This window comes from Ictalurus punctatus, chromosome 13, assembly GCF_001660625.3.
Source record: "Ictalurus punctatus breed USDA103 chromosome 13, Coco_2.0, whole genome shotgun sequence".
In the NCBI taxonomy this organism is placed as follows: Eukaryota; Metazoa; Chordata; class Actinopteri; order Siluriformes; family Ictaluridae; genus Ictalurus; species Ictalurus punctatus.
Window position 1 is genome coordinate 21,903,943 of NC_030428.2, and position 26,165 is coordinate 21,930,107.

Consider the following 26,165-nt stretch of genomic DNA (forward strand, 5'->3'; position numbering starts at 1 on the left):
CTTTGTGCCAAAGATACATAAAAAGGGCCTCCGGGAGATGGGTATCATTACAAAGCAAGAAGCGCTCTATCATAATGCTTGGATTCTTTTGCCTCTCTGGCCTGTCCTATATCAAAGCTACTGCTGTACTGACCAGCCTACTGAATTCTCATTACACGTCCTGCCACTCCGTTGCACAGGACAAATGTCTGATATTTCATACTTTCACCATCAAAGCTCAGTCAGTCCCTCATCATTCTTGCCTTGACAGTGAAAAACACACAGTGCAAATGATGCAATTATGATACAGTGGGTGGACTATGAATGAGCCCTCCTGCTATCATTAGGAAAATGAAGGGGAGGTGTAGGTAGAGCTATTCAGAAGATGAAATGCAGTACAGAGGCACTTTTATTTTCTTTGAGAAGAGGAGGAAGTATGTATTGATCTAGGCTGTCAGCCTGTCGCCGCTTATTTCGTCCTCTGTCTCTTCCACTATTTCATATACATACGAAGGCTTCCATGGATCAAGGTCGAATATTCCTGAGAGGGAAAAAAAAAAACGAGGTAGAGAAAAAGAAATATGTTCTGAAATATAGGAGTGCAGAAGCTCTCGCAGAAGCTCTCCATCTCTATGTTCCTATCGACTGGCTGCTTATTGCCATCTCTGACAGAAGAATATTAAACCACATTTCATCTCATATCCGCTTTAACAAGGCCCTGTGAAGGCACTCAGATCAATGACGGAGCAAGGTTACTGCACCCTCGCCTCTCTCTTACCATCCCCATAAACAGCCCTTTCTGTCCTCCAGATTTGGCCTGAGCAGCCCCAAGACTCTCACTTCAAACATTTGTGTTGTAATCATTTGCAATGCGCCTTAGTAATCACCCACCCTTTGAGTCAAGAGTGTAAGAGAATAAAATAAATACGGAAGAAATAAGCATAAGGAAAGTTTTGGTTGCACTATGTGGAATGCAAAAAAAAAAAAGGAAAGAAAAAAGCTACAGGGGAGAGGAATAGATTGACACTCGGCTTTTCGCACTGGGGAGGTGATGCATGTCAAGCAGCAGGCATTAGCTCGGGAAAAAATGAGGGCGAATATAAACACGCCAAAAACAAACCAGCTGAGAGGTTGGATTGGCTTCCTGGCTCTCATTAGCAAAGGTCTCTGAGTGTGGGTCTGTGTGCCTGTGTATGTTACTCGAAAGAAGAAAGATAAAATGGGGATGGAGGAAGAAAAACAAGGGGGAAAAAAGAATGTGCCTCCTCCAATGTAATTACAGTCTTTATCTTGTATTGATGAATAGATAAGAAGGAACGTTTTTGCAGTTTAATGCACATGGTGAAATATTGACCATTCATTAAAGACAGTGGTATTTGGTTTGGCAATTCATATTGACAATATTGACAATTCATTAAAGGCAGTGGTATCTGTTTATCTGGTCATACATGTGTTTGAGTTACATTGCCTGAGAATGAATCAATACTGAATCTTCAAAAAAAAAAAAAAAAAGTACAGCAGTACATCAGGTTTTGCACAGTGCACAGTGAAGTTCCTACTCATTACACACACGACATTTTAAAGCAAATCTCACCATACACAGTTTCTGCTGTGATTATATGGCTGTCTGTGGATAATAAAGTTTATTTATAAAGCACATTTAACAGTGCTGACCACAGTGCTGAACAGTGTAAAGAAAAGTAAAATAGAAAACAGATTAAAACAAAATAAAGTCAGACAATAGACAATAGTAAAACACATATATATATATATATATATATATATATTAAAATGCCTGGGAGAAGAGATATGCTTTCAGCCTCTTTTTAAAAATGGTAATTGAGGGTGCAAGGCAGATGACCAGTGGAAATTGATGCCATAAATGAGGAACAGTGACTGAAAAAGCTCTATACCCCTTAGTTTTTAAACTGGATCGAGGGACATACAGAAGAAACCTATCAGAAGATCTTAAAAATCTGCTAGCTGAATGTGGTGTAAGAAGATCTTCGAGATATTAAGGAGCTTGATCATTAAGAGTTTTAAAGACAAACAACAGAATCTTAAACTGGATCCTAAAATGGACCAGGAGCCGATGGAGCGATGCTAAAATCGGGGTGACGCGATCATATTACTTTGCCCTGGTCAACAGCCTTGCAGCTACATTCCGAACCATCTGGAAATGAGCAAGAGATGACTGAGGAAGACCCAAGTACAATGAATTTCAATAATCTAAACATGATGTGATAAAAGCATGAATAACCTTCTCCAAACTTGGAAAGACAAAAATGTTTTATGTGTAGAAATAATCCGTAATTGATAAAAACTATTCTTAAAGACCGAATTTATTTGCTTGGTTAAGCATAATTCTGAGTCTAGGATGATACCAAGCTTCCTAACCTGGGAAGAAATTTAGGGGAAATTATTACGAAGCTCATTAATGAGACCATCTCTCAATCTCAGGGGACCAAAAACAATTATTTCAGTTTTGTCTTCACTAAGTTGGAGAAAGTTATTTGTTAACCATTTTTTAATATCGTCAAGACAGTCCAACAATGGTTTAATGGAGTCACCAGCTTTCAATAGTATGTACAACTGTGTTCCGTGGGGTTTCATCCCCACATCAGGATTTTGTGATTTCCTCAGACTCTCTGATCTCGCCTTCAGTCACAGTACACAACTTTGGGGTAACTATGGATAATCAACTGTCGTTTTCCTCTCACATTGTTAATCTGACATGCTCACATGACATTCTCTTTTACATCAGAAGGATTCATCCATTTCCTATCCACACAGGCCACTCAGGTGCTTGTTCAGTCCCTTGTCATTTTGAGACTGGATTACTGCGACTCGATCCTGGCAGGTCTGCCTCTGAGCTCCATTCGTCCTCTGCAACTGATCGAGAATTGAGCTGCATGATTTGCTTTCAACCTTCCTAAGTTCTCCTACACCACTTCATTGCTACACTCCATTCACTGGCTTCCTGCATCAGATTTAAAACACTTATGTTTGCCTACAAAGCCAAAGCACTTATCATATCCCGCACTGGGAATATACAAGGGTATACAGGGTACAAGGAAGGCCTGCATCAAGACTCTTCTCTGTTCTGTTACTTAGGTGGTGGAATGAACTTCCCCTAGGTGTCCGTCAGTGCTGAGTCACTGGCTGTCTTCAAACGACATTTAAAGACCTGCCTCTTCCTGAAGTAATTAGCACTTAAAAAATGCGTCATCTGTGTGCTTTTCTTATTATATTAACACCCCAACGAAGATTTTTGACTGATGATATTCTTAGTCCATGACCTACTGAACCAGTATCAGGATGTATATATTGAAAGAGACTTCAAAGCACTTCTGTAAGTTGCTCTGGATAAGGGCGTCTGCCTAATGCAATGAATGTAAATGCTGCCAGAAAAGGCACCAGATTCATTGCAACCCTGATCAGGATAAAGTGATTGCTGAAGTTAATCAATATTAACTAATATTATATATATATATATATATATATATATATATATATATATATATAAATAAATATAATGTCAGTCCTAATGAAAAATATAGATTAACCTATGTGCAAAAGAGAGCTTCTTTATTATCATTATAAAGGGTCTTAAATTAATAAACCGCTCTAAGCACTTCTCTGCATTCAAGTGTTGAGTTTCCTCTTCAGTGCAACTGGGGCATCAGTGTGAGTGCAGTAATTACTGATGGTGCCACAGGTGCGAGTGTGTGTGTGTAAGAGCAAGAGGCTAACGGCTGCTCCGTGCGTATGGCTCACAGGCAGAGGAGTTGAGAGTCACCCTCCCATTGCCTGCTAATAAATATTTATGATTTGTTTATTTGTAATAGCTGCTGAAGCGGACTGCAATCTGAACAGGTGAGAAAGGTGCAGTTGCGTCTCATCAGACTAGCTTGCTGCGTTTGCTGCATGAATACTGAGGGATATGTGAAGGCTTTGTAATTCCACACGCACACACCGACCCTTTTCATGAAGCATTAAACACACATTCCATGCATAAAGAGATGCCTCAAGCCTAATTTCAGAAATAAAACGGAGATTTGTGATTAAAATGAAGCCATTAAAACCTGCATTTAATTGAGATGACCACTTTATTGGACTTTGACACATTTTGCCAACAGGCTTTAGACATGAATACAATGTTAGATCAATCTCCTAAAAGACATGGTTTGGTTGGAATATTGCTGTTCTGCTTCCTGTGACCTTTAGAACATAGTCTCCATAGACAGCAGCAAAGACTTCAGTGTAACGTGTTCCAGTCTCCTCCTAATTCTCCCCTCGCAGTACTGACTCCAGCTCACCGTTCTCTTTTAGCTCCTGGCAAAACACATCAGATCAGATATATTAAAACGTTTTCCACACTCTTGTTTGTGTTCCTCCAGCTGTTGATGGAATTACAACCTGTTCACGCCGCATGTCAGCTTTATGGTGAAATGGACTACAAGCAGCATCTTGTTTCTACATCATGTCTGCATTTACAATGTGTGAATTCAAATGATAGACAACTATAAATACACAAAATAATAGTACATTAAGCATTAAAGTCTGGAATACACTGTTCCATTTTATATATTTTGCTCTTCGGTGATGACTAACAATGTTTGAATCACTCTATGTTCAGCCAAGGCTTTTATATGCCTAATTTATGTGTAATTGACAAGCCACAATGAGTGCATACAAACATATGAAACATAAAATATGGAAACATATATGGAACAGAAACCACTATGCACAGCAGTCTTTAAAAAAAAATGTATATATATACACATACATACACGTAATATATATATATACACACACATATATTATATACGCACGTTATACGCACTTGTATCTCACTGTGTACCAAATCAACAACAATAATAAAAAAATACATACAGTGCTGTGAAAAGTATTAGCCGTATTTCTTCTGTTTTTGTGTACATCTCATAGCAAATGGTTTTAAATTTTCAAATGAAAAACAGCATAAAACAAAGGTAACCTATGTAAACACACAATAGTTTTTTTTTTTTTTATTGAAGCAAAAAAAACAAAAACAAAAACCAAGTGATCCTATTACCAATGTAAAAAAACTAATTGCCCCCTTAAACTTAAAATCTGTTTGTGCCTATAACTGCAACCAAATGTTTCCGATAACTGGAGATCAGTCTTTAACAGCACTGTGTGGAATTTTGCCTTTAATTGAGCTTTTTTTGAGACATTCAGAGGTGGACTTCCTCCTAGGTTTGGATCCTTGTCTTGCTGTATAATCCAGTTGCACTTGAGTTTCAATTTATTGACTGAAGACCGGACATTCTATTGTAGTATTTTTTTTGGTAGAGAGTGGAATTCATGTTTCCCGCAATTATTGCCCAGGCCCTGAAGTAGTAAAGCATCCCCACATCATCACACTTCCACCACCATGCTTGACCATATACAGTGAGGGGAAAAAAGTATTTGATCCCCTGCTGATTTTGTACGTTTGCCCACTGACAAAGAAATGATCAGTCTATGATTTTAATGGTAGTTGTATTTGAACAGTGAGAGACAGAATAACAACAAAAAAATCCAGAAAAACGCATGTCAAAAATGTTATAAATTAATTTGCATTTTAATGAGGGAAAAAAGTATTTGACCCCCTCTCAATCAGAAAGATTTCTGGCTCCCAGGTGTCTTTTATACAGGTAACGAGCTGAGATTAGGAGCACACTCTTAAAGGGAGTGCTCCTAATATCAGTTTGTTACCTGTATAAGAGACACCTGTCCACAGAAGCAATCAATCAGTCAGATTCCAAACTCTCCACCATGGCCAAGACCAAAGAGCTCTCCAAGGATGTCAGGGACAAGACTGTAGACCTACACAAGTCTGGAATGGGCTACAAGACCATTGCCAAGCAGCTTGGTGAGAAGGGGACAACAGTTGGTGCGATTATTCGCAAATGGAAGAAGCACAAAAGAACTGTCAATCTTCCTCGGCCTGGGGCTCCATGCAAGTTCTCACCTCGTGGAGTTGCATTGATCATGAGAACAGTGAGGAATCAGCCCAGAACTACACGGGAGGATCTTGTCAATGATCTCAAGGCAGCTGGGACCATAGTCACCAAGAAAACAATTGGTAACACACTACGCCGTGAAGGACTGAAATCCTGCAGCGCGCGCAAGGTCCGCTGCTCAAGAAAGCACATATACATGCCCATCTGAAGTTTGCCAATGAACATCTGAATGATTCAGAGGACAACTGGGTGAAAGTGTTGAGGTCAGATGAGACCAAAATGGAGCTCTTTGGCATCAACTCAACTCGCCGTGTTTGGAGGAGGAGGAATGCTGTCTATGACCCCTGGAACACCATCCCCACCGTCAAACATGGAGGTGGAAACATTATGCTTTGGGGTTTTTTTTCTGCTAAGGGGACAGGACAACTTCACCGCATCAAAGGAACGATGGACGGGGCCATGTACCGTCAAATCTTGGGTGAAAACCTCCTTCCCTCAGACAGGGCATTGAAAATGGCTCGTGGATGGATATTCCAGCATGACAATGACCCAAAACACACGGCCAAGGCAACAAAGGAGTGGCTCAAGAAGAAGCACATTAAGGTCCTGGAGTGACCTAGGTAGTCTCCAGACCTAAATCCCATAGAAAATCTGTGGAGAGAGCTGAAGGTTCGAGTTGCCAAATGTCAGCCTCGAAACCTTAATGATTTGGAGAAGATCTGCAAAGAGGAGTGGGACAAAACCCCTCCTGAGATGTGTGCAAACCTAGTGGCCAACTACAAGAAACGTCTGACCTCTGTGATTGCCAACAAGGGTTTTTAAACCAAGTACTAAGTCATGTTTTGCAGAGGGGTCAAATACTTATTTCCCTCATTAAAATGCAAATCAATTTATAACATTTTTGACGTGCGTTTTTCTGGATTTTTTTGTTGTTATTCTGTCTCTCACTGTTCAAATAAATCTACCATTAAAATTATAGACTGATCATTTCTTTGTCAGTGGGCAAACGTACAAAATCAGCAGGGGATCAAATACTTTTTTCCCTCACTGTATATGATGTTTTTTTTTGTGGAATTCTGTGTTTGGTTTATGCCAGATGTAACTGTCTTCCAAACAGTTCCACGTTTGAATCATCAGTCCAGAGAACATTCTCCAAAAAGGTTTGAGGATCATCAAGGTGTGTTTTAGCAAAATTCAGAGGAGCCTTAATGTTCTTCTGGGTTAGCGGTGGTTTTCGCTTTGCCACTCTTCCATGGATACCATTTTTGCCAAGTGTCTTTTTGATAGAGGAGTCATGAACAGTGACCTTTATTGATGCAAGAGAGGCCTGTAGGTCCTTTGATGTTGTCCTTGGCTCTTTTGTGACTTTTGAGTTGTTGCTGTGCTCTTGGATGAATTTTGGAAGGTTGGCCACTTTTGGGAAGGTTCACTCAAGATAATGGCTCTCACTGTGGTCCTTTGGAGTCCTAGAGCATTTGAAATAGCTTTGTAACCCTTCTCAGACTGAAGTCTTTCAATCACCATCTTCCTCATCATTTCTGGAATCTCTTTCAATTTTGGCAGTGTGTGCTACTGGGTAAGACCTTTTAACCAACTTCATGCTGTTGTAAAAGTTCTGTTTAAGTGTTGATGTTATTGAACAGGGTTTGCAGTAATCAGACCTGGTTGTGTCTAGTCTATCTGAACCCCATTATCAATGCAGTTTCATAGATTTGGGGAATTAGTAACTACAAGGGAAAATACATTTTCAAACAGGCCCAGTCGGTATTGGATAACTTTTTTGTTTCAATAAATAACATTTAAAAGTTGTATTTTGTGTTTACTCGGGTTGCCTTTGTTTTAATTTCTGAATCATACATGAAAGAAAGGTGTGGACCAAATACGTATTGTATTTGTAACAGAAAGCAATGGACTTAAGTGATGCCCTTTCACTGTGTGAAATCAGTTCAGACTGCTCAAACTGTCAGAATTTCATCTGATGGTAAATAGCAGCTCTACCCTAGAATATTAAATCAGACATCATTACATCCTCACACTCACATCAAATTATGGCCTATTAAAATTTGACCAAACTTTATGGGTTCATGGGCTCAAATCCTACAATGCCTACACTGTACTGCTTTAAAATGTTAATATATTTTCATATGTGGGATTTTTATGCCCTCTTATGGACAGACAGTGATAATGCAGCCAGAGTGTCTACAAAAGGAAGAAGCAGCAGCTGTTATTTGTCACATACACATTACAGCATGGTGAAATTATTTTATTTGCATATCCCATCTTGTTAGGGGACAGAGCGCAGGGTCAGCCATGATATGGCTTCCCTGGAGAAGAGAAGGTTAAAGACCTTACTCAAGGGCCCACTCGTGGCAGCCTGGCAGTGCTTAAACCCCTGACCTTCTGATCAGTAACCTACAGCCTAAGTGCTTTACTTGTGTGTTATGCACTGATCAAATAGAATTTGAAATGAATAATATATTCTACAAATAACATTAATGTTCACAATCACTATTAATTATTGGTGCCATGTTTAAGTGCAAGGAAGTATGTGATTAGTCACCTTGATGATATCTAGGCCTCCGATAAGTTCTCCTTTTACGTAGAGCTGTGGGTATGTGGGCCAGTTGGAATATGTCTTTAGACCCTGCCTAACCTGCAGGGACACACAACAACCAAAAATTAAGTTACATTAGAATGACAGTACAGAACTGTACAGCCTGACTTTAAATAACAGCTTTAAATTGTTAGGTTTTTCATCTCCTGATCGGTTCTGATGCTGTATTTGATTAAAACGTAGTCGTAACTCCGACTAGGAAAAACCCAAAGAAAACGCTCACTCAACTCAGAATTCCTACTCGTCTCGGAGTTCAGCAAGTGACATCAAATCAACATGGCTGCTCACACTGTCAACAGTAAACAAAGTGGCACCTCTTACCTTTATAAGAGTTATGCTGTATATACTGTTCAATCAATATACATAGTCACATGTTAAATCTAACACTGGCCGTACAGTTCACTGTTCTGAGAATACATCACTCATCACAGTTAGTTGGCTAGCTTGTTGCTAAACAAAAGATGAACATGGAGGCATCCATGTTTTTTCCCCCATTTTGTAGTGCAAACTGCATTTCTGAAAGTCAAATGCAGCCTTATGCATGAAAAATGATCAGGAAACACTACTGCTAGAGGACAAACAATTTTGCTCTACCTCTTCATCTTGAAGAATATCAAAGGAATCAAATTCAACCCTGTTAAAAAAGAAAAAATACAAATAAAAAAAAAAAAAATCAATAACTGATGCCATTTACACAGAAATATCAATTACACAAATGAGCATATTTTCTAGAAATCTATAGTTGTGTTATTTTGTTAAAGCATTTAGAATTAACAAACATAACAGTGTCATAGTCTGGAATATATGTAGATACATAAAGCTGTACAAGGTCTTACCCGACGCCGTTCATTATTTCAAGTATCTGACGGCTGAATCCACATTTGGCTCCCTAAATATTCATGAATACACATTGGGAAAGGAATGCAAACATGTGTAAATGCAAAGAAATGCAAAGTGCAGAAAGCATAGCAATTACAGGAAGCAGGCATTTAACCTGCTTTACTCTCCTTGAAGAACCACTCTACTGCATAAGGCTATTATTTAAAAAAAAAAAAAAAAAATTTAAAATATGGTGCGCTTCGTACCAAAACAGGCTTTCATTGAGCAACTGACATGTAAAGTCTGTAAAATGTAGTCTTTATATTCCACTTTTTCCACCACTAGAGAATGCTGATACTCAACAAGAAGAAACAGGAAGAAGGAGAGAGCCGACGGGGTGAGACAGACAGACCAAGAGAGAAAGCGAGGTCTCAGGAGGGCCAGTTTAAAACTCCTTGAAAGAACTGCTTTCATGTGAGAGCTGCAGAAATCAATAATGATATGAAGTGAGAGGTGAGTGGTCTTGGAGATTTTTTTTCTCCCCTATTAGAGATGGGGAACTCCAGCGCTCACCCGACATCGATTTCCTGCATTGCCCCGTTTTTCAGACAACCTCCCTAAATGTATGTTAATGTCTTCTTTACAGTCTTCTCGTTAAGTCATTTTCAGGAGGAAGTGATACATACTGAGAAAGGGAGAGAGAGAGAGAGAGAGAGAGAGAGAGAGAGAGAACAGATCTCAGCCCATTGCATTGGTTCTTGGCGTCATTCGTTTTTCGGGGTATGTTTGCTGTTTTTCACTGACATGGTGCCAGAGGTTGTTTCAGAGCTGGTGGCTAGACGCTTAAAAAATTTCCATCTAGAACCGTAAGGCTTGGTTCACATCTGGAGACTGAGAGGGTCACTGCAAAACACTGATTTTGTGTTTCTTTAACCCATTTTTGTGTTGATTTGGAAGTATGCTTGGTTCAATGTTTTGTTGAAAGCTTTATGACCAAGGCTGTACCTCCTGGCATTGGCAACCAGATTTGGGGCTGAGATATTGTGCTACTTGTGCCGAGTTTACACTACACGATTTTAGGCCTGATTTTCACTCACAATTTTGTAGAGATCGCTGACAAAAGCCTGAAATCATAGGCAAAGCAGAGCTAACTCCCGTGAGCGACGAACGCAATGTATGAATTATCCGAGACGTGATCTGAGAGAAGCGCCGACGCATCGCATATGTCATTGAGATATCTAGCATGTTAAATATCTGGACCTGTCTGCAATTCCAAATCACATAATGTGACATGTGTTTCGACCGAATTTAACTGCAGCGTTGACCTACAGCCAATGAGAGAGCAAGAAACAGGGCACAGCTCAGGAAGTTTCAATGGGAGGAGTCCAGGCAGCGTTGTCGGGGATTCATCAATGGTGAAATGTTTTGTAATGTGTTCACCCCTGTCGTCAACAGTTAATATGTACTTTACTACAACCGTATGTCTTTGAAAGTCATGGAGTGTGTAGAAGCCATTAGCAGAATTCACTGTGTCATCAATCTTCACAAAAGCCCCTGATCCAACTGCCACTAAACATCCCCAAAGCATTACTGATCCACCACCAGATTTTAACAGTGGGTGCTTCTCTTTGCAGTTTTAGCAAATACAAAATAATGACAATTTATGATCGCTCATTTAAAATATTCCTTAGGGGTACCAATAATTCCTCAGCTCTTTCTATCTCATATCAGTTGAATTCCTTGAACGGAAAATGGTGCAGAAATGATTAGCTTTATTCCTTCTTTATTTGATAGCTATTGTTCTCCTAAATTGTGTTAAATCACTGCATTAAAGCATCATTAAAATTCTTTCAAATCTACAGTGTCCCATACAACTCCTGGACATTTGGCCCAGAATACATCAATCCAAGATTTGTCTTAAACAAACAAGAATTCCATCTCATTATATTTTTATTGAGGTTAATCTAGCACATCACTAGAACCTCCCAACAATGCTGATAAAAGAAAAATGATTCTTTTTCAGTAACTTTTATATGTTTGATAGGTTTAGCTCCCAATACAGAGGACAGCAAGTTGTGAGCAGCTCCAAACTAATTGCTCAAAGGCATGTCAGTTATGAGAAAGAAAAAGCATTCAAGGAATTGCAACATATCATTGACAACAACAAAAAAAATGATATTGATTTAAATTCAGTTTATCTGTCAGTCAAATTCTCCTCCTTAAATCTGGAGCAGGATGCATTATGCACTCAATGAAAGCGAGCCAGTGATGCAAAAGAGTCGGCAGTAGATAAGTCCATGCGCAGAAGAGGAGAGCACAAATATTAACAGCTCCTCTGACAGACATACATGTATAATGTGAACTTGGCCAAGCTGACTGCGAATGCAGCCCATTTACCTTCTCTTCCTTTATTATAAATAAGTCAAATATTAATAAATAAATAACACCAATAAATAAAATGAGATTTTTATGGCATGGGAAATGTACTTGGGCATTCGTCAGTATACCTGGATAAGGAAAACAGCTGAATTTGTGATTAGACACAAGCAGGTTTGATGTTCCTCACCTCTTTGCTCCCTTTCATAAAGAGCATGACAGGACATTTGTTGATAAGAGACTTCAACCTGTTGAGAGATGAAAATCAATATTTTTTCAATATTCAGAGGGTCATGCGAGTTGTGTGTGTGTTTTCGTGTGTGCGTTAGTGTTACCTCTGTTCCAGTGAGACCGTTTTGGGGCAGGTATTTTCAAGCTCTCCTGATTCAGCCAGCTCCTACATTAGACGCATAATTAAATTTTAAACTGGGACTCACACACTGGCACACTGACTGAGACACACACACACACACTCTCAGACACAGACACACACCTTAGTAGTACCCTGCCCAGTTTATTTTTCATTCAGTGGAGGTTAAGTCACTCTTAACGAGGAAGGGTTAGCAGGGTCATGCTAAAGCAGAACAAGCCTGAAGTGACTGCAGTCATACACTGAACTGAACAAACTGAGCAGGGCTGCAGCAATCGGTCAAAAATGAAGTCTATGAAATATCTACAAAAATGTTTCTTGTTGAGATATCTTTTACTTTTTTATTTAAATAATTAGTTATTTTATAAATTTGTTGTATCTAGCTAGTGTAAATATACACGTTTAATATATGTCTCCTTTCAAGGTGCACTTTTTTCAACTCTACTGTACAGCCATCACTGCTGATGCCTTTTAAGACAAAAATTGTGTAATTACGGTGATGCTTTAAATTTGTGATTTATATTTGCTAACAGAAGTGTTACATTTTGTAGAAACAGGAAAATTGTCTAAAGGCAATCAAACAAACAAACAAAAAAAGATTATAGAAATAATATCAATGTCAGTTGCAGTCTGGAACCATCCATTATTAATCACACACTAAGCAGGGTTGAGCCTGCCAGTACCTGTATGGGAGACCTCCTGGGGAAAACTAAGGTTGCTGCTGGAAGTGATATTAGTGAGGCTGGCAGGCAGTGCTCACCCTGTGGTCTGTGTGGGACCTAATGCCCCAGTACAGTGATGGAGACACAATATGCTGTAAAGAGTAGGGGTATAACCCCAGTGTCCTGGTGAAATTCCCCCATTGGCCTTTCTCTATCGTGGCCTCCTTATAATCCCATCTCTGAATTGGCTACATCACTCTCTCCACTCCACTAATAGCTGGTGTGTGGCGGGCGTTTTGGCGCACTACGGCTGCCGTCGCATCATCCAGGTGGATGCTACACCCTGGTGGTGGTTGTGGAGATTTCCCCCATACAATGTAAAAAGCGCTTTGAGTGTCTAGAAAAGCTATCTAACTAACACACAGTATTCTCCAACCATAAAGCTTAAGCATGTTCATATAAACGACTGACTACTTTGAAATTCTTGAGGGGGAAAAAAACAAATTGTAGGAAACTTAACATTTTCTAGAATTCTCACTAGCCAGCCTGTCTCACCTTGATGATGTCGAGCCCTCCGATCAGCTCTCCGTTAACATACACCTGAGGATAAGTGGGCCAGTTGGAGTACGTCTTCAGCCCCTGCCGAACCTCCTCATCAGACAGGATATCAAAGCTGCTGTACTGGATACTGTGGTCCTTTAAAATCTGCACAATCTGCCTGCTAAAGCCTGCAACCCCAAAAAAACAGAATATACGCTACAATTTAACACAATCATTTGCTTAGAGCTAAAGCACTATTTTCCATTAAGTTACAATGTATTATCCAACATATTCTCAGAGAACATATCTGACCGTAATCTGACTAAATATCACAAATTCTACAATAGTGTGTAGGCTTGTTACACTTTCCTGCTAAATTCAAAGGAACACTTGTTTTCTTTTAGCCAGCATGCTTATCTGGAAACAGTGAGAGTGTATTAGTACCTAAAATGACTAACTTGCATACTGTAATCTTGGCTCAAAGGTAGAGAATGTATTAATGCAGAACCTGGAAACTTGATATTCTCCACAGGCTACTCATCAGAGTTATTAAATCACTCACTAACCCTAGGCCAACTCCTAGCCATAGTGTAAAGTCTAAAAAAGTCTAAAACCATGTTCATGATTACACAAACTGCTGCACTGCTAGAAAGTATGCATGTTTTCATTAGATATCATACAAATATGGGTAACTGTGGACTTATTAAAATAAAGTATAATGCTGGCTCAAGGCTCAGTGTGAGTGAAAAGGAGCTCAAATCACCAAGTCACAATGAGCTAGGTGATTTTAAATGGTGAAACACACAGCATGATAATCCTGTTCGTTGTTATTTTAGTAGCAGCTGAAGAGTCTGATTCACCCTTGTGTTTATTGTGATCTGATCTGGGATGAACCTGACAACACCTCGGAGCAGTGGAAAGGCACTGGGTGGCATCTCGGCAAGCTCAGAGGTGCAAAGAGGCACTGTGATAAGATGAGCAAGCAAATAAATTGCAGAGTTTCTGAGCTAATCTCAAAGACGGCAAACATGCCTTTTACTGTAGGCACAAGGACTTCTGATGACAACATTAGTAACGTCTCAATAATATATATAATAACGTCTTCAAAAAGCAGACGCATTCAGTCAGTGATGTAGGAATGAACTAAAATAATTATCGGTTTAGCTTATTAAAAAAAAAAGCGAAGTATTATATTTATGGCAGAGATGAAGGAGATAAAAGAAAGAAAAAAAGAGATAAGGATCAAATAAGCATTCAGAATGGATACAAGCAGAAAAAGGCAGAAATAATAAAAGAAAGGAAGAAAAACAAGTAAGAAACAAGAGAAAACATGAGAGAGTCGTGTATGTAAGGTGGTGTGCGAGGTCCGTGTAAAGCCCTGCAGTGAAATACCTATTCGGGTTTCTCCGCGCTCACGTGGGAATTCATTATAAACCAGCTGCAGGCGGCTCACTAACGCTCATGCAGTTGGCACTATATTAATTGTTTCTATTAGAGCAGGGAAACACGCGGTCCAGCTGCCTTCTGTGGCTCTAGGCTAGCTCGAGCAGACACGCTGGATTGATTGCCCAGGTCCTTCCCCATTCTTGTTCATCCCTGTAGGGAAAGAGAAACGCTCGCTAGGCCCGACTCAGCTCCGGGAAAAGAGCAACAATAAAGTCTCTCTTCTGCCTACAAGCACAGCCATGTTAGTATGCAAACACAAGGAGAGAGTATTTATAAAGATGAGCCCAACACAGAAGCAGGTAACCTTATAATTCAAAGTGGGAAGACATTTTTCAAGTGCATTTGCTGAGCTGTTTGACAGTTAGTTCTCTGTGTATAAGATGAACACGCTCGTAAAGCACACTCAAGTTTAAAACACTACAATTCGGTCTCAAAAGGCGTCACGCTTCGCTACGAAACCTTCCCACTTTTGGATAATGGCCAAGCGAGAGAGAACTTCAATCACTTACAGCATTATAAATTCCTCTGACTCTGACCCACCTATTGACACCTGGACTGGCTTTAAATAACACGGCCGTGCTGAGCAACAGGTTCCGCTTTGGATGTCACACAAATAAACGCAGCAGATGCTTTTCATATAAAGTGGAGCTGGAGGAACTGGCAGCAGATGAAAGAATGAGGCTGCTGAAAAACCTACTGCTTCAGTGCCAACGAGCTAAATGGTTCTTAGATTGTCTTCGAAAGAGAACAAGTACACCAGACCTGTACTTTTTGCACTCGACTGTTTCCGCGTCTCACATGGTAATTCTTCAAAAGTGCCTCAGTCCATTATGAAATATGTATTTTTGAATTTTATTAGATAAAAGAAATAGAGATAAACTAACACAGACTTGTATTAAAACTTTGAACCCTGTAAATAAATAAACAAACAAACAAACAAACACACACACATCCATACAGCTGTTATTAGGGATGCGCCGATCGGTATCGACCGATAATCACATTCTATCACTCGATCGGTGGTCTCTAAATTTAGCCAATATCACGTACCGCCAATTTGATGACGTAAAACATGCAAGGATGTAAAACGCATGATGACGTTAAACTTTAGCGCTGCAGTCATGTCATCACCAGTGTGGAATTATCACGAGGTCTCAAGAAATAATTAAAAATCCGTGTATTTTTAAAGGCCTATTAAAATGTTCATTGTAAAATGAATATTTGTTGTGCTTATTTATCCATTCATCTTCTATACTGCTTACTCCTTTTTAGGGTCACAGGGAAACCTGGAGCCTATCCCAGGGAGCATCGGGCACAAGGCAGGGTACACCCTGGACAGGGTGCCAATCCATCGCAGGGCACACAAACACATACACACATATACATACCCATTTATACGATACGGACACTTTGGAAATGCCAATCAGCCTACCATGCATGTCTTTGGACTGGGGGAGGAAATCGGAGTACTCAGAGGAAACCCCCGCGGCACGGGGAGAACACGCAAACTCCACACACGCAGGGGCACAGTGGGAATCGAACCCCCGACCCTGAAGGTGTGAGGCGAATGTGCTAATGCTTATTTATTTAATTCTCAATTAAAACAACAATCTACAACATAACTTTAAACAATATAACCAAAGCAACATCTGTGGTATTACTTTATCTGAAAAATAAAAAAAAAAAGGTTAAAAATGACAATCAACAGAAAGCTAAATATCACCTATATAAAGCTTGAACGATTGGGATCGGCTGCTCATGATGACAACAAATCGGTAATCGTATCGGCTACAAAAATTCTGATCGTAGCATCCCTAGCTGATATGAATATAAATTCCAGGAAATTAGCAATTGATGTACAGCTCAACATGACATGCATGTACATTATTCTGCTTCTAAAGAATCAAATCTCTTCTGTTGTCTAACTTCTGCATTCAGGGTCAAATATATTCCACACACAGCAGAGCTTGTTCTTGGCACTGCCAATTCACAATGTAGCCACATATGTTTAAAAGCGCATGTATAGGACATCCACAATGCTTTGTAGTCTGAAACAAATTATGATGATTGATATATGAATTAACTGTCAGTTGTATTAATTAATGTATTGCAGATTAATTGTATTATTGTTATTTGATAAAATAAAATTATTTATTTAGAATTATTTCCAGAATTTCAATCAACTAATACAGAACAGTTAATTAGGCTTAGTTATATTTATTTATGTATCATTTATTGATTGATTTATTTATTATTTACTTATTATTTCATTTTTCATGACATGAGAGTAATATACTCCATTTCCCTCAGAAGGCTCTAAATGCGATTCATTTTTCAATACTTAGGCAAAATTACTTAAAGGAAAACGACAAACACTATCTGAGATAATTTCACATTTATTTGTGGTTATTTAAACAAGTTTATATATTTTGAGTATTCTGTTAAATAGTAAAATGTAATTGTTGCTATATGACAACAACATGTGATAATGGAACTGTGGTATACGCATTCATGAATTGAAACTATGAATTATGAATTCAAAAGAAAGAATCGAGAAGATACTTCACCCAAAACATGGATTTGGATCTAATTTTTTATATGCATTTTGATTGAGTAAGTCCATGCAGATTGTATTTTACAGATGACATTCTTACTAGGTGGTTAAAAAGAAAAAAACAAACTACTTACTGCAACTTATAGTTTGGAAAATGCAGTAATTGGAATTTCAATCTTATCTATTTTGTGTTATTTTTTACTATATGATAATTTCCACCATTGTACATTTCCCAACTAACCCCTAAATTATTTCCAAAACGTTTTTTTTTTTTTTTTTAGATTTTATTTTATTACCAATTCAGGTAAAAATTAAATAAAAATTAAGAACAAAACACTTTGCTTGCCACTTTGCTTTTCAATGTGTGTGGAACTCCAAAGATTTGGAACTGACTCTTAGATGTCCAGTTAAGTGGATATTACAAAATAATAATAATAATAATAATAATAATAATAATAATAATAATAATAATAATAATAAGATGGTGTTTATCAAAGCTGCAGAGTCTAAAAAATATATATATATTTGAATTACTTGAGTTAACTCTACGCTTCGTTACTTCAGTGTGCGCCACAATGTGCATTCTAACATAGACCAATTAATCAATAATGAAATTCATTAATAACAATTATTTTATTTTTATTATCTAATTTCTGATCCAAGTTGTTGCAGCCTTAATTCTTTGCCCTACACACACAGAAGCAGAGATATTCCAAGGTTCTCATATCACTGTTTGTTGTTTCCTTTTCTTTTTCAGCCTGAGTCACACTGTACAATGGACACAGCCTTCAGTAACTGTTCAAGTCTAACAATGTTCTTACAAAGTGCTTACAATAAGATATAAAGTATATGAGCAATAGTATATGAGCAATCAGGCAATTTAAAATTAACAAAAGCATATCCATCTTCAGGGACACAGCTCTTCAACTCAATGAAGAAACTGCTTACAAGCATGAAACACTCCCTGAAAACACAAATCCTCCCAAAATATTTTTTTTTCCAAAATTTATAACCACTTAAATCATACTGGTTAAACTTTTACTGTGATAAGTCATATTATGAGACTTGGCTTTCTATATTAAATACTTCTCGCAGTGTTCAGGAACATAACCACCACCATTTTAGGAGTTTTCTTATTTGACCAATGTCTATGATTAACATAGAATTTATATTGCTATAAACACACTATCCAACCCTGGGCCCCTGTCACGCCAATTTGAGTGCTCAGATTAGCTGGAGAGAAAAAAAAAAACTTCATTGCTGTTATATTCAAAATTTTATGTTCAAAACTGTCAGATTAGGAACGTAGGTGAAATTGTTCTGTGGCACACCATAACTGTTGAGTGGATGGTCAGTAATTGGGATGAAGTAATTTCATGCACATAGTTGTCTTTGACTACATAAGAGAATACACAGACCCAGACACACAATAGAAGACCGTTAATCATTTGTAGTTTGTGAAAAGCAACTTTACAAGTTGGGCCTCCAAGCGAAATCTAAGAGATCGGCCTTTTTAAAATTTATTTGCTAACCACCTGCCACCCTCCCCACCTCTATATATATATATATATATATATATATATATATATATATATATATATATATATATATATATATATAACTCCATACACAGTTTTTTGATAACATTCAACAATATGGTAATTACATCTGACTAGGATTTTCTGACAGATTGATTATTATTATTAGTAGTAGTAAAAATCCTTACAGAAATCAGATGGAACAAAAAAAGGCCTTTTTATTAACCTTAATCTCTAAAGTGTATTTGTCTGGCCCCATTTTAAGCAGACAATTCGCATATACAAATAATTAGAACTCTGGAATTAAATGAACCAGATTTTGGAGAAATACACCTAAATCAATTTGGATGTGAAAGTGTTGCTCAGAAAATGCTATACTGTCCGTTATGCACACACCCTCCCTCTTTTTACCTGTACTCTCCTCTAGGTCGTGTGTGTGTGTGTGTGTGTGTGTGTGTGTGTGTGTCTTTACCGCAGCGTGGTTCCTGGGGAGTTCCCTTCATGAAGAGCATGCAGGATGCAGCGTTGATTAGTTTCTTGAGTCTCTCGTTAAGCTCCTCTTTTGGGGCGTCCCCTGGCCCTGAAGGCCCACCCCCACTGGAAGCTAGCCGCTGCACCTTATTGGTCAGCTCAGGGGCATGTGCGCCATCCAGCCTGTCAATCTTCTCGCCACCCTGAGGCCAATCCAAAAATGAATAAATAAACAAACGGTAACACACCACACATGGGGGTGAACACATCATTAATTTTTCACAGTGCTGGCCTGTTAGTTTAGATTGTGTGAAAAAGACAGAAAGAATGATAGAGAGAGGGAAAGAGAGAGATTGCTCCGACTCCTTCTGCTGTGTGATCAACGGGGCAGTGAGATGTGATTATTTCTGATTATTCATCACCACCATGAGGCTATTTAGTTCTAAAAGCAGAATTTTTTAAATTCATTCGCAGGAATAATAATAATAATTTATATAGCACCTTTCCAGAGCTCAAGGACGCTTTACAATAGAAATACAATAATACGCAAACACAAACTGTGAAAAACCATCAACAATCAAACAGAAACTGAGACAGTACAGATAGTACAGTCACTGAGAGCAAACTGCATAGCAACATATTAGGACAAATAACACTGAGAAAACTGATATATTTTAAGTTGAGATTTGAACTCAGAGATGGATGTGATGCTGAGAAGAGTCAGAGGGAGTGAATGATAGCACTGACTCCTAGATTTCACATCACCAATGGACATGGAAAAAAAAAAAAAAAAAGAGAGAGCTTTATATATTTAGTACCAACACGTTAATACTTCACTGACTTATCTTTAAAAAAAAAAGTTTTCTTAGTCAATATTTTTAATCAGGGTAAACTCAGAATATCCCACATCACATTTAGTTAGAAGGTAAAAGGCACTTTTTCGAAGAAGCGTGCAGTATAGAAAGCAGAAACTGGGAAGTTCAAAGGAACACTGCTTGTAAAATGGATTATGCTAAAGGAAATGTTTAAATATACTGACATGAGCAGATATCTACATTAAATGGATTGATTAGCATGCACATTCATGCACTTAGCAAGTGCTTTATAGTAAGGTTGTGTGAATAATCACATTTTCTATTTCAATTATAGCTTCCGACGATTATGAAAACAAAATAATCGAGATAAAACGATTATTGTGCCGCATTCCGTTTTGCACTGTTCTCGTTTGGTCTTTTTAAAAACCATTTTTCTTTACAGCGGTGCGCTTTCGCCCCTCCCTAAAAGGCCAAACTCACTCCCGGTCAGGCTGGGGGCTTTTTTAATTCAGCTCCAGCCAAGATGACTGAGAGAGAGTCTTTGGTCGACAAGAAAAGTTGAACCATTTCAGCCGTTTGGAAACAATTTGGTTTCAAGGAGTCCGATGTGGAACAAAAAGAAATAACGTTTGGTATCAGTGGGCTCATTTCATTCTAGTGTCATGACAGGTGGTCTAAACACGGTCATTTCCTTTCTAGAGCTCGCTAATAGTGATCTCCATTTGGGCTCGACCTAACAGCATCAATTTTTAAATATATATATATAGTGGAGGTACAATTTATTTAACTCAGAGTACTCAGTGTTCCTCTATAAAAAGCGAAATCATACCTTGAAAAAGAGGAAAGTAGGGACTGAGGTGATCTCATACTTCTCAGACACGTCGGGCACAGCCTCAGCCTCCAGCTGTGAGAAAATAGTGAGGAAAAGAGAAAAAAAATATATCTCTTTAATTTCTCCTTTTCCTTCCACACCACTGCATTTCTTACACATTTATCCTCAGTGCATTCCTATTATAGGGTTCCAGAAAGCGAAAGAAAGAGAATAAGAGTGTGAGGAGGAAATATAACCCACTACTGAACTACTAAATCAGTGATATTTAGCCACCAGATATTGAAATCCATAAATCTCTGACCCATATTATGTCATGATTGCAGTGGGTACCCTCTGCCCCTCACCAATACTGAAGTTTAGGCTTCTAACAAGAGCGATGAGGGGCAGGATCACAGCTGACAAAGCCAGACTGCAAAATAAACTTATAACCGGCCAAAGCAGGACATAAATACTGACGCTAAAGCAGGACAATTTTATATTTGCTCATTTGGCTGACGCTTTAACCGACTTATAAATGAGATAGGATACTGGATATAACTGAGCAGTTGATGGTTAAGGAACAAGCCATGGTGGATTGGTGGTGCTGGGACTTCAACTCCTTCCAATCAGCAGTCCAAAGCTTTAACCACTAAGAATGTATTGTAATTTTGCCAGATCACACACTTCTAACAGCCAGTATTTACACTTACCACATGTCAATGAAGGTTAGACAGCATTGGATCAAAATCGTATACATAAGACAAATTCAAGCATGCCATAATGAACAAGGCTAGACTATTTGGCCTAAACTAGCTTATTCCGAAAGTGACGGGTGACAGTTGACCTCGGACAGATGAAAAGACTACCCTCTAGTGGTCTCATGGGACACCAAGCAGGCAGGGTTATACACGACTTCCTGTAAGATCCAAAGCAGAACTCTCTCATGCTCTCCACAGACTGATGACGATGAGATTTTATGCAGCCAACTAACCATGAGGCAGTAGAGTAGGAGACAGTAAATTTACCACTTCATCTCACAAGGCTTCTTTTTTTTAAGTTTAAAAGTGGAATGTAACAAATGTAAAGTATCACTGTGTTTTTATACCACATAGCTCACTGCACATCCACACTGCAGTGAATAAAGGCTTAATGTTTTGTGCTATTTTTCACATAAAAAAAATATTCACAGCAGTTCACATATTACTTAAATAATGCTTTGAAGACAAAAAAATAGTAATTTTAGCCTGAAATGTCCATCCTTGGTACCAAGTGGTACTAATCATGCAAACCAACAGTATATCACTTCCATCACACTCATTCATTTATGATCATTTATGCAGAAAAATTTGTGATAATGACTTAGACAACTGTGCAGTATAAAAAAAACCCAAGCAATCATTAATATATGTAGTGGTTTTCAGGATGCCCTTATGTCCATGTGTCTGTCCCAAGTGTGCCGCACACGTCCTGAAAAGTGAAGTCAAAACGTTTTGATCGCCCTCAGGTGGTTGGATGCAGTATAGGTCATAAACCCTGCCCTCTCCTTGTAATCTAATGGGGAGTAAAACGAACTAAACAATCAAATTACCCTTTTGAAAAATTATCAACAAAATTATCACACTGATGTAGCTTCAAGTTTTTTTTTTTAAATAAGTTTGATTTTAATTAGTTATCTTGTGGCTGTGGCTCAGCTGGTAGAGCGAGTTGCCCACTAATCGTAGGGTTGGAGGTTCGATTCCCTGTCCACATGACTCCACATACCAAAGTGTCCTTGGGCAAGACACTGAACCCCAAGTTGCTCCCGATGGCAAGTTAGCGCCTTGCATGGCAGCTCTGCTACCAATGGTGTGTGTGTGCACATGTGAATGGGTGAATGAGACACGTGAATGAGGCTATAAAAACAGGAGTGTGACATCATGACTGACAGCTGTAATTGACAGCATCTCTGAGTGAAGTAGTCACTGAGGCAGTAACGGACTTTTTTCATGATCTTCGGGAGGAGATCGGAGCTTTAACTTTAATTTCTACATTTCCATAATTGTTTATTTCACACAGACATAATGAGTTGAAAAAGTTCAGGGCCGTGCTTGCCATTGATTCTGCGGGAGTGTGGGTGGGACCTTGATACCACGGCTCCACTTCATCCTCGCTATTGCGCAGACTCGGGCTGGAAGATGTCAGCGCCATATTCTCGTTTGTGCAATATCTCAAGAACGAGTGGTTAAATGTTTGTAGCATTTATATGGAATTATGTATCAACATGGACTAGGAATGTTTCCAACATCTTAAGGAATTAATGCAAATAATTGAGGCCATTTTAAGAGCAAAGGGAGGCCCTACCCAGTATTAGAATAGTGTTCCTCAGTTCGTGTATGCAGTATGATGATCACTCTCAAGCAAATACTCATTTTATTTATTTATTTATTATAACTCATTTAAAGGTAAGAGGTGATACTTTATTTACATCTATATTACGTGTGAGCAGCCATGTTGATTCGATTTCACACAATGAACTAGAAGGAAATCATAGTTAAGAAGACTATCCCGAGTCCACGAGTAGGAATTTCGAGGCCATTCGTTTTTCCTGACCGGAGGTTGGGAATTACAAGTTACGGCTGCTAGTCTTATCACATGTAAGACGTCACAGTATTTTAAGCCCGGTGTCAAAGTAAATTTAGAAATGATTCGGCGCTGCAAAAACAGCAGATTTATGATTCACTTCTTGCCACATGACACACACTGGTTTAACTCAGTGGCTGAGCTTTGAAAAGCAAACTGTCAAATCTGGGTTTGATTAAACAGTGTGGTGGTACGGTAGTTAAGCAGTATTATTTCAGACAAGATTAGAAGCTCAACAAGTACGGGACACAATGGTCAATAACATGCTGATCCTTAAACAAGAGGACAAGAGCTTAGAACATTTACAAATGTTTAAATTCCACTATGTTCTTTACTGAAATTCACCAACATGACTAAAATTCGTGTGCCACTGAACTTACCTTGATAAACATAGTTTGTTTGTGCTCCTTGGCCAACTCCTCCATCACATCGTTCATCTGAGAGCACTGGGGAGCCCATGGCGCGTGGAAATGAACGACTGAGAGAGATCTGAGAACGACAGAGAGGAAAGATGGCTGCATTAAGGTGATATTTATTGAAAACACTGCATCATGCATCACTGTTTTCTACTAATGCCGAAAATGACCATGTATGTGATTTTGAAATAAACAAACAAATAAATAAATAAAATATACAAACTAAAATATACAGACTTGTCTGAGGACCTGACAGTGAAAGGGCGGTGTGGTTGCAGGTTTTCATTCCAACCAAGCACAAGCCACACCCAAGTCTATTAGAAGCCAAGATCAACTGATTAAACAGGTGGAATCAGGTCTGGCTCCTGCTTGATTGAAAGCCTGCACCCACATCGGACCTTTGCGTTTTAGCCGCGGTTTTAGCCGCGGTTTACTGCGTAGTCTTTAATCTTGATGAACAACTGGACAATCTTAAACAATGACTACGTTTACATGGACAGCAGTAATCTAATTATTGACCTTAATCTGAGTAAGATAATAATGTGATTAAGGTGTTTACATGAGTCACGTTTAGAATACTCCAGTCATAGTCCCGTTTTACATGTTTTAGAACATAATTAGATTAACAGCCCGCGTCATTATGTCACCGCGCCACGCCGTCCAATGTCCCTCCAGAATTTCACATATCAACATACAGTTCGTCTTCGTTATGGTACCGTATACAGTTTTGGGTGTTTTTATTTATTTATTTTTTTTTTTAACGAACGCTTTAAGTGCAGTTAATTATTTGTCATGCTGTACGTGCTAATAGACAACTGCTTGAAGCGGTGGGTGTGTCCCAAATCGCGTAGTTACCATCTATATAGTAGCCGAGATACATGTATTTTTCCCCACTACAGGCCTATAGTAGGAAAGTATGCGATTTGGGACACAGCCGAACTCTCTTGTTCGCCGTAAAACTGCCGTGTGTGATCGTGTCCTGTCGCAAAATGCGGTGAAAACTCACACACGACGTTCATAATGTGATTGAGGTGTTTACATGTCAATACTACACGTCCATAATGCGACTAAAACAGGAGTACTCCACCTGTCTTAATTAGATTATTGCTTACTTCGATTATGACCTTAATTAGATTAAGGTAAGTAAAAATTGCTGTTTACATGGTAGTTTCTTAGAGTATGGTCTTAATCGGATTAAGAGTGGATTGTTGTTGTCCATGTAAACGCAGCTATTGTGGCGTAATGCAGTGGCTCTCAACGTGGGGGTTCAGGGACCCTCAGGCATCCATGAAGCACAGCCAAGAGGGGCAACAACTTTTATTGCTGCATAAATCCCAACCCACATTCTAAATGTTATTTTATTTAATTGGGCCAAGCACCAAAGGCAACTCAGCTCTAACGTATTCAGACTCTGAAAGCAAGGGACGTTTTCAGTAATTTTTTTTTAAATAAAGTTCGTGAAATAAATGGATGGGGGATGGGGGGTATTCCTCTTCACTTATTAAGTGAGTAAACTGATTTAAAAATAGTTGAAAGTGATCTAGGAGTAGTCTGAGAAGCTCATTAGATCATGGGATCCAGCACAGAATATTTTAAATAAATAAAGCCTTACTGATATACTAAACCTTCTTCAGCTGCAACATAAACTATCACTTCTGGTACGAAACTGAAAGCTAATTCGGGCTCGACTTCAAATGCCTCCGTACTGGACACAAAGTGCACTACACTAAGTATAAGAGCCATTATTTCATACCCTATGTAGTGCACTTATCTAGAGCGTAATAACCCATTAGGGACTTAGCCACGGCTAGCTGTTAGCGCGGTTGTAGCTTGTTGGCTAACTAGATACCATTATTTATTATTTTTTTAAGATAATGAAAAAACAGGCAAAGCTATTCAAAACTACATCCTTGTAATTATATTTATGTAACTCAACCAAACGACAGAAATTCCACCGACCTGCCAGCCTTTTTAAGCAAGTCCTGAAACTGCTGCGGCGTTTTCGCCTCCGTGAAGTTCGCCATGTTTCCAAGGAAATGTAGATGATGTCCGAGACAGTCGCGCGCTTGTTGACCTTATCCAGGCATTACTAATCGATTTCCGTCAAGCTCTTTGCGAAACTGAAACGCTTTGTGATTCTAAACA

General features: G+C 38.8%; 1 protein-coding gene across 1 annotated transcript; it reads right to left on the reverse strand.

Moving 5' to 3' along the window:
- Positions 1–4,069: 4,069 nt before the first annotated feature.
- Positions 4,070–26,044, reverse strand: glrx3 (glutaredoxin 3). The gene is made up of 11 exons (XM_017484363.3): positions 25,980–26,044; positions 23,985–24,093; positions 21,004–21,078; positions 19,361–19,562; positions 13,366–13,538; positions 12,114–12,175; positions 11,969–12,026; positions 9,420–9,472; positions 9,178–9,217; positions 8,530–8,622; positions 4,070–4,314 (listed from the first exon to the last, which is right to left on the reverse strand). Exons 1-11 carry the CDS (start codon positions 26,042–26,044, stop codon positions 4,264–4,266), a joined length of 981 nt encoding a protein of 326 aa, XP_017339852.1. The 3' UTR covers positions 4,070–4,263.
- Positions 26,045–26,165: the final 121 nt, after the last annotated feature.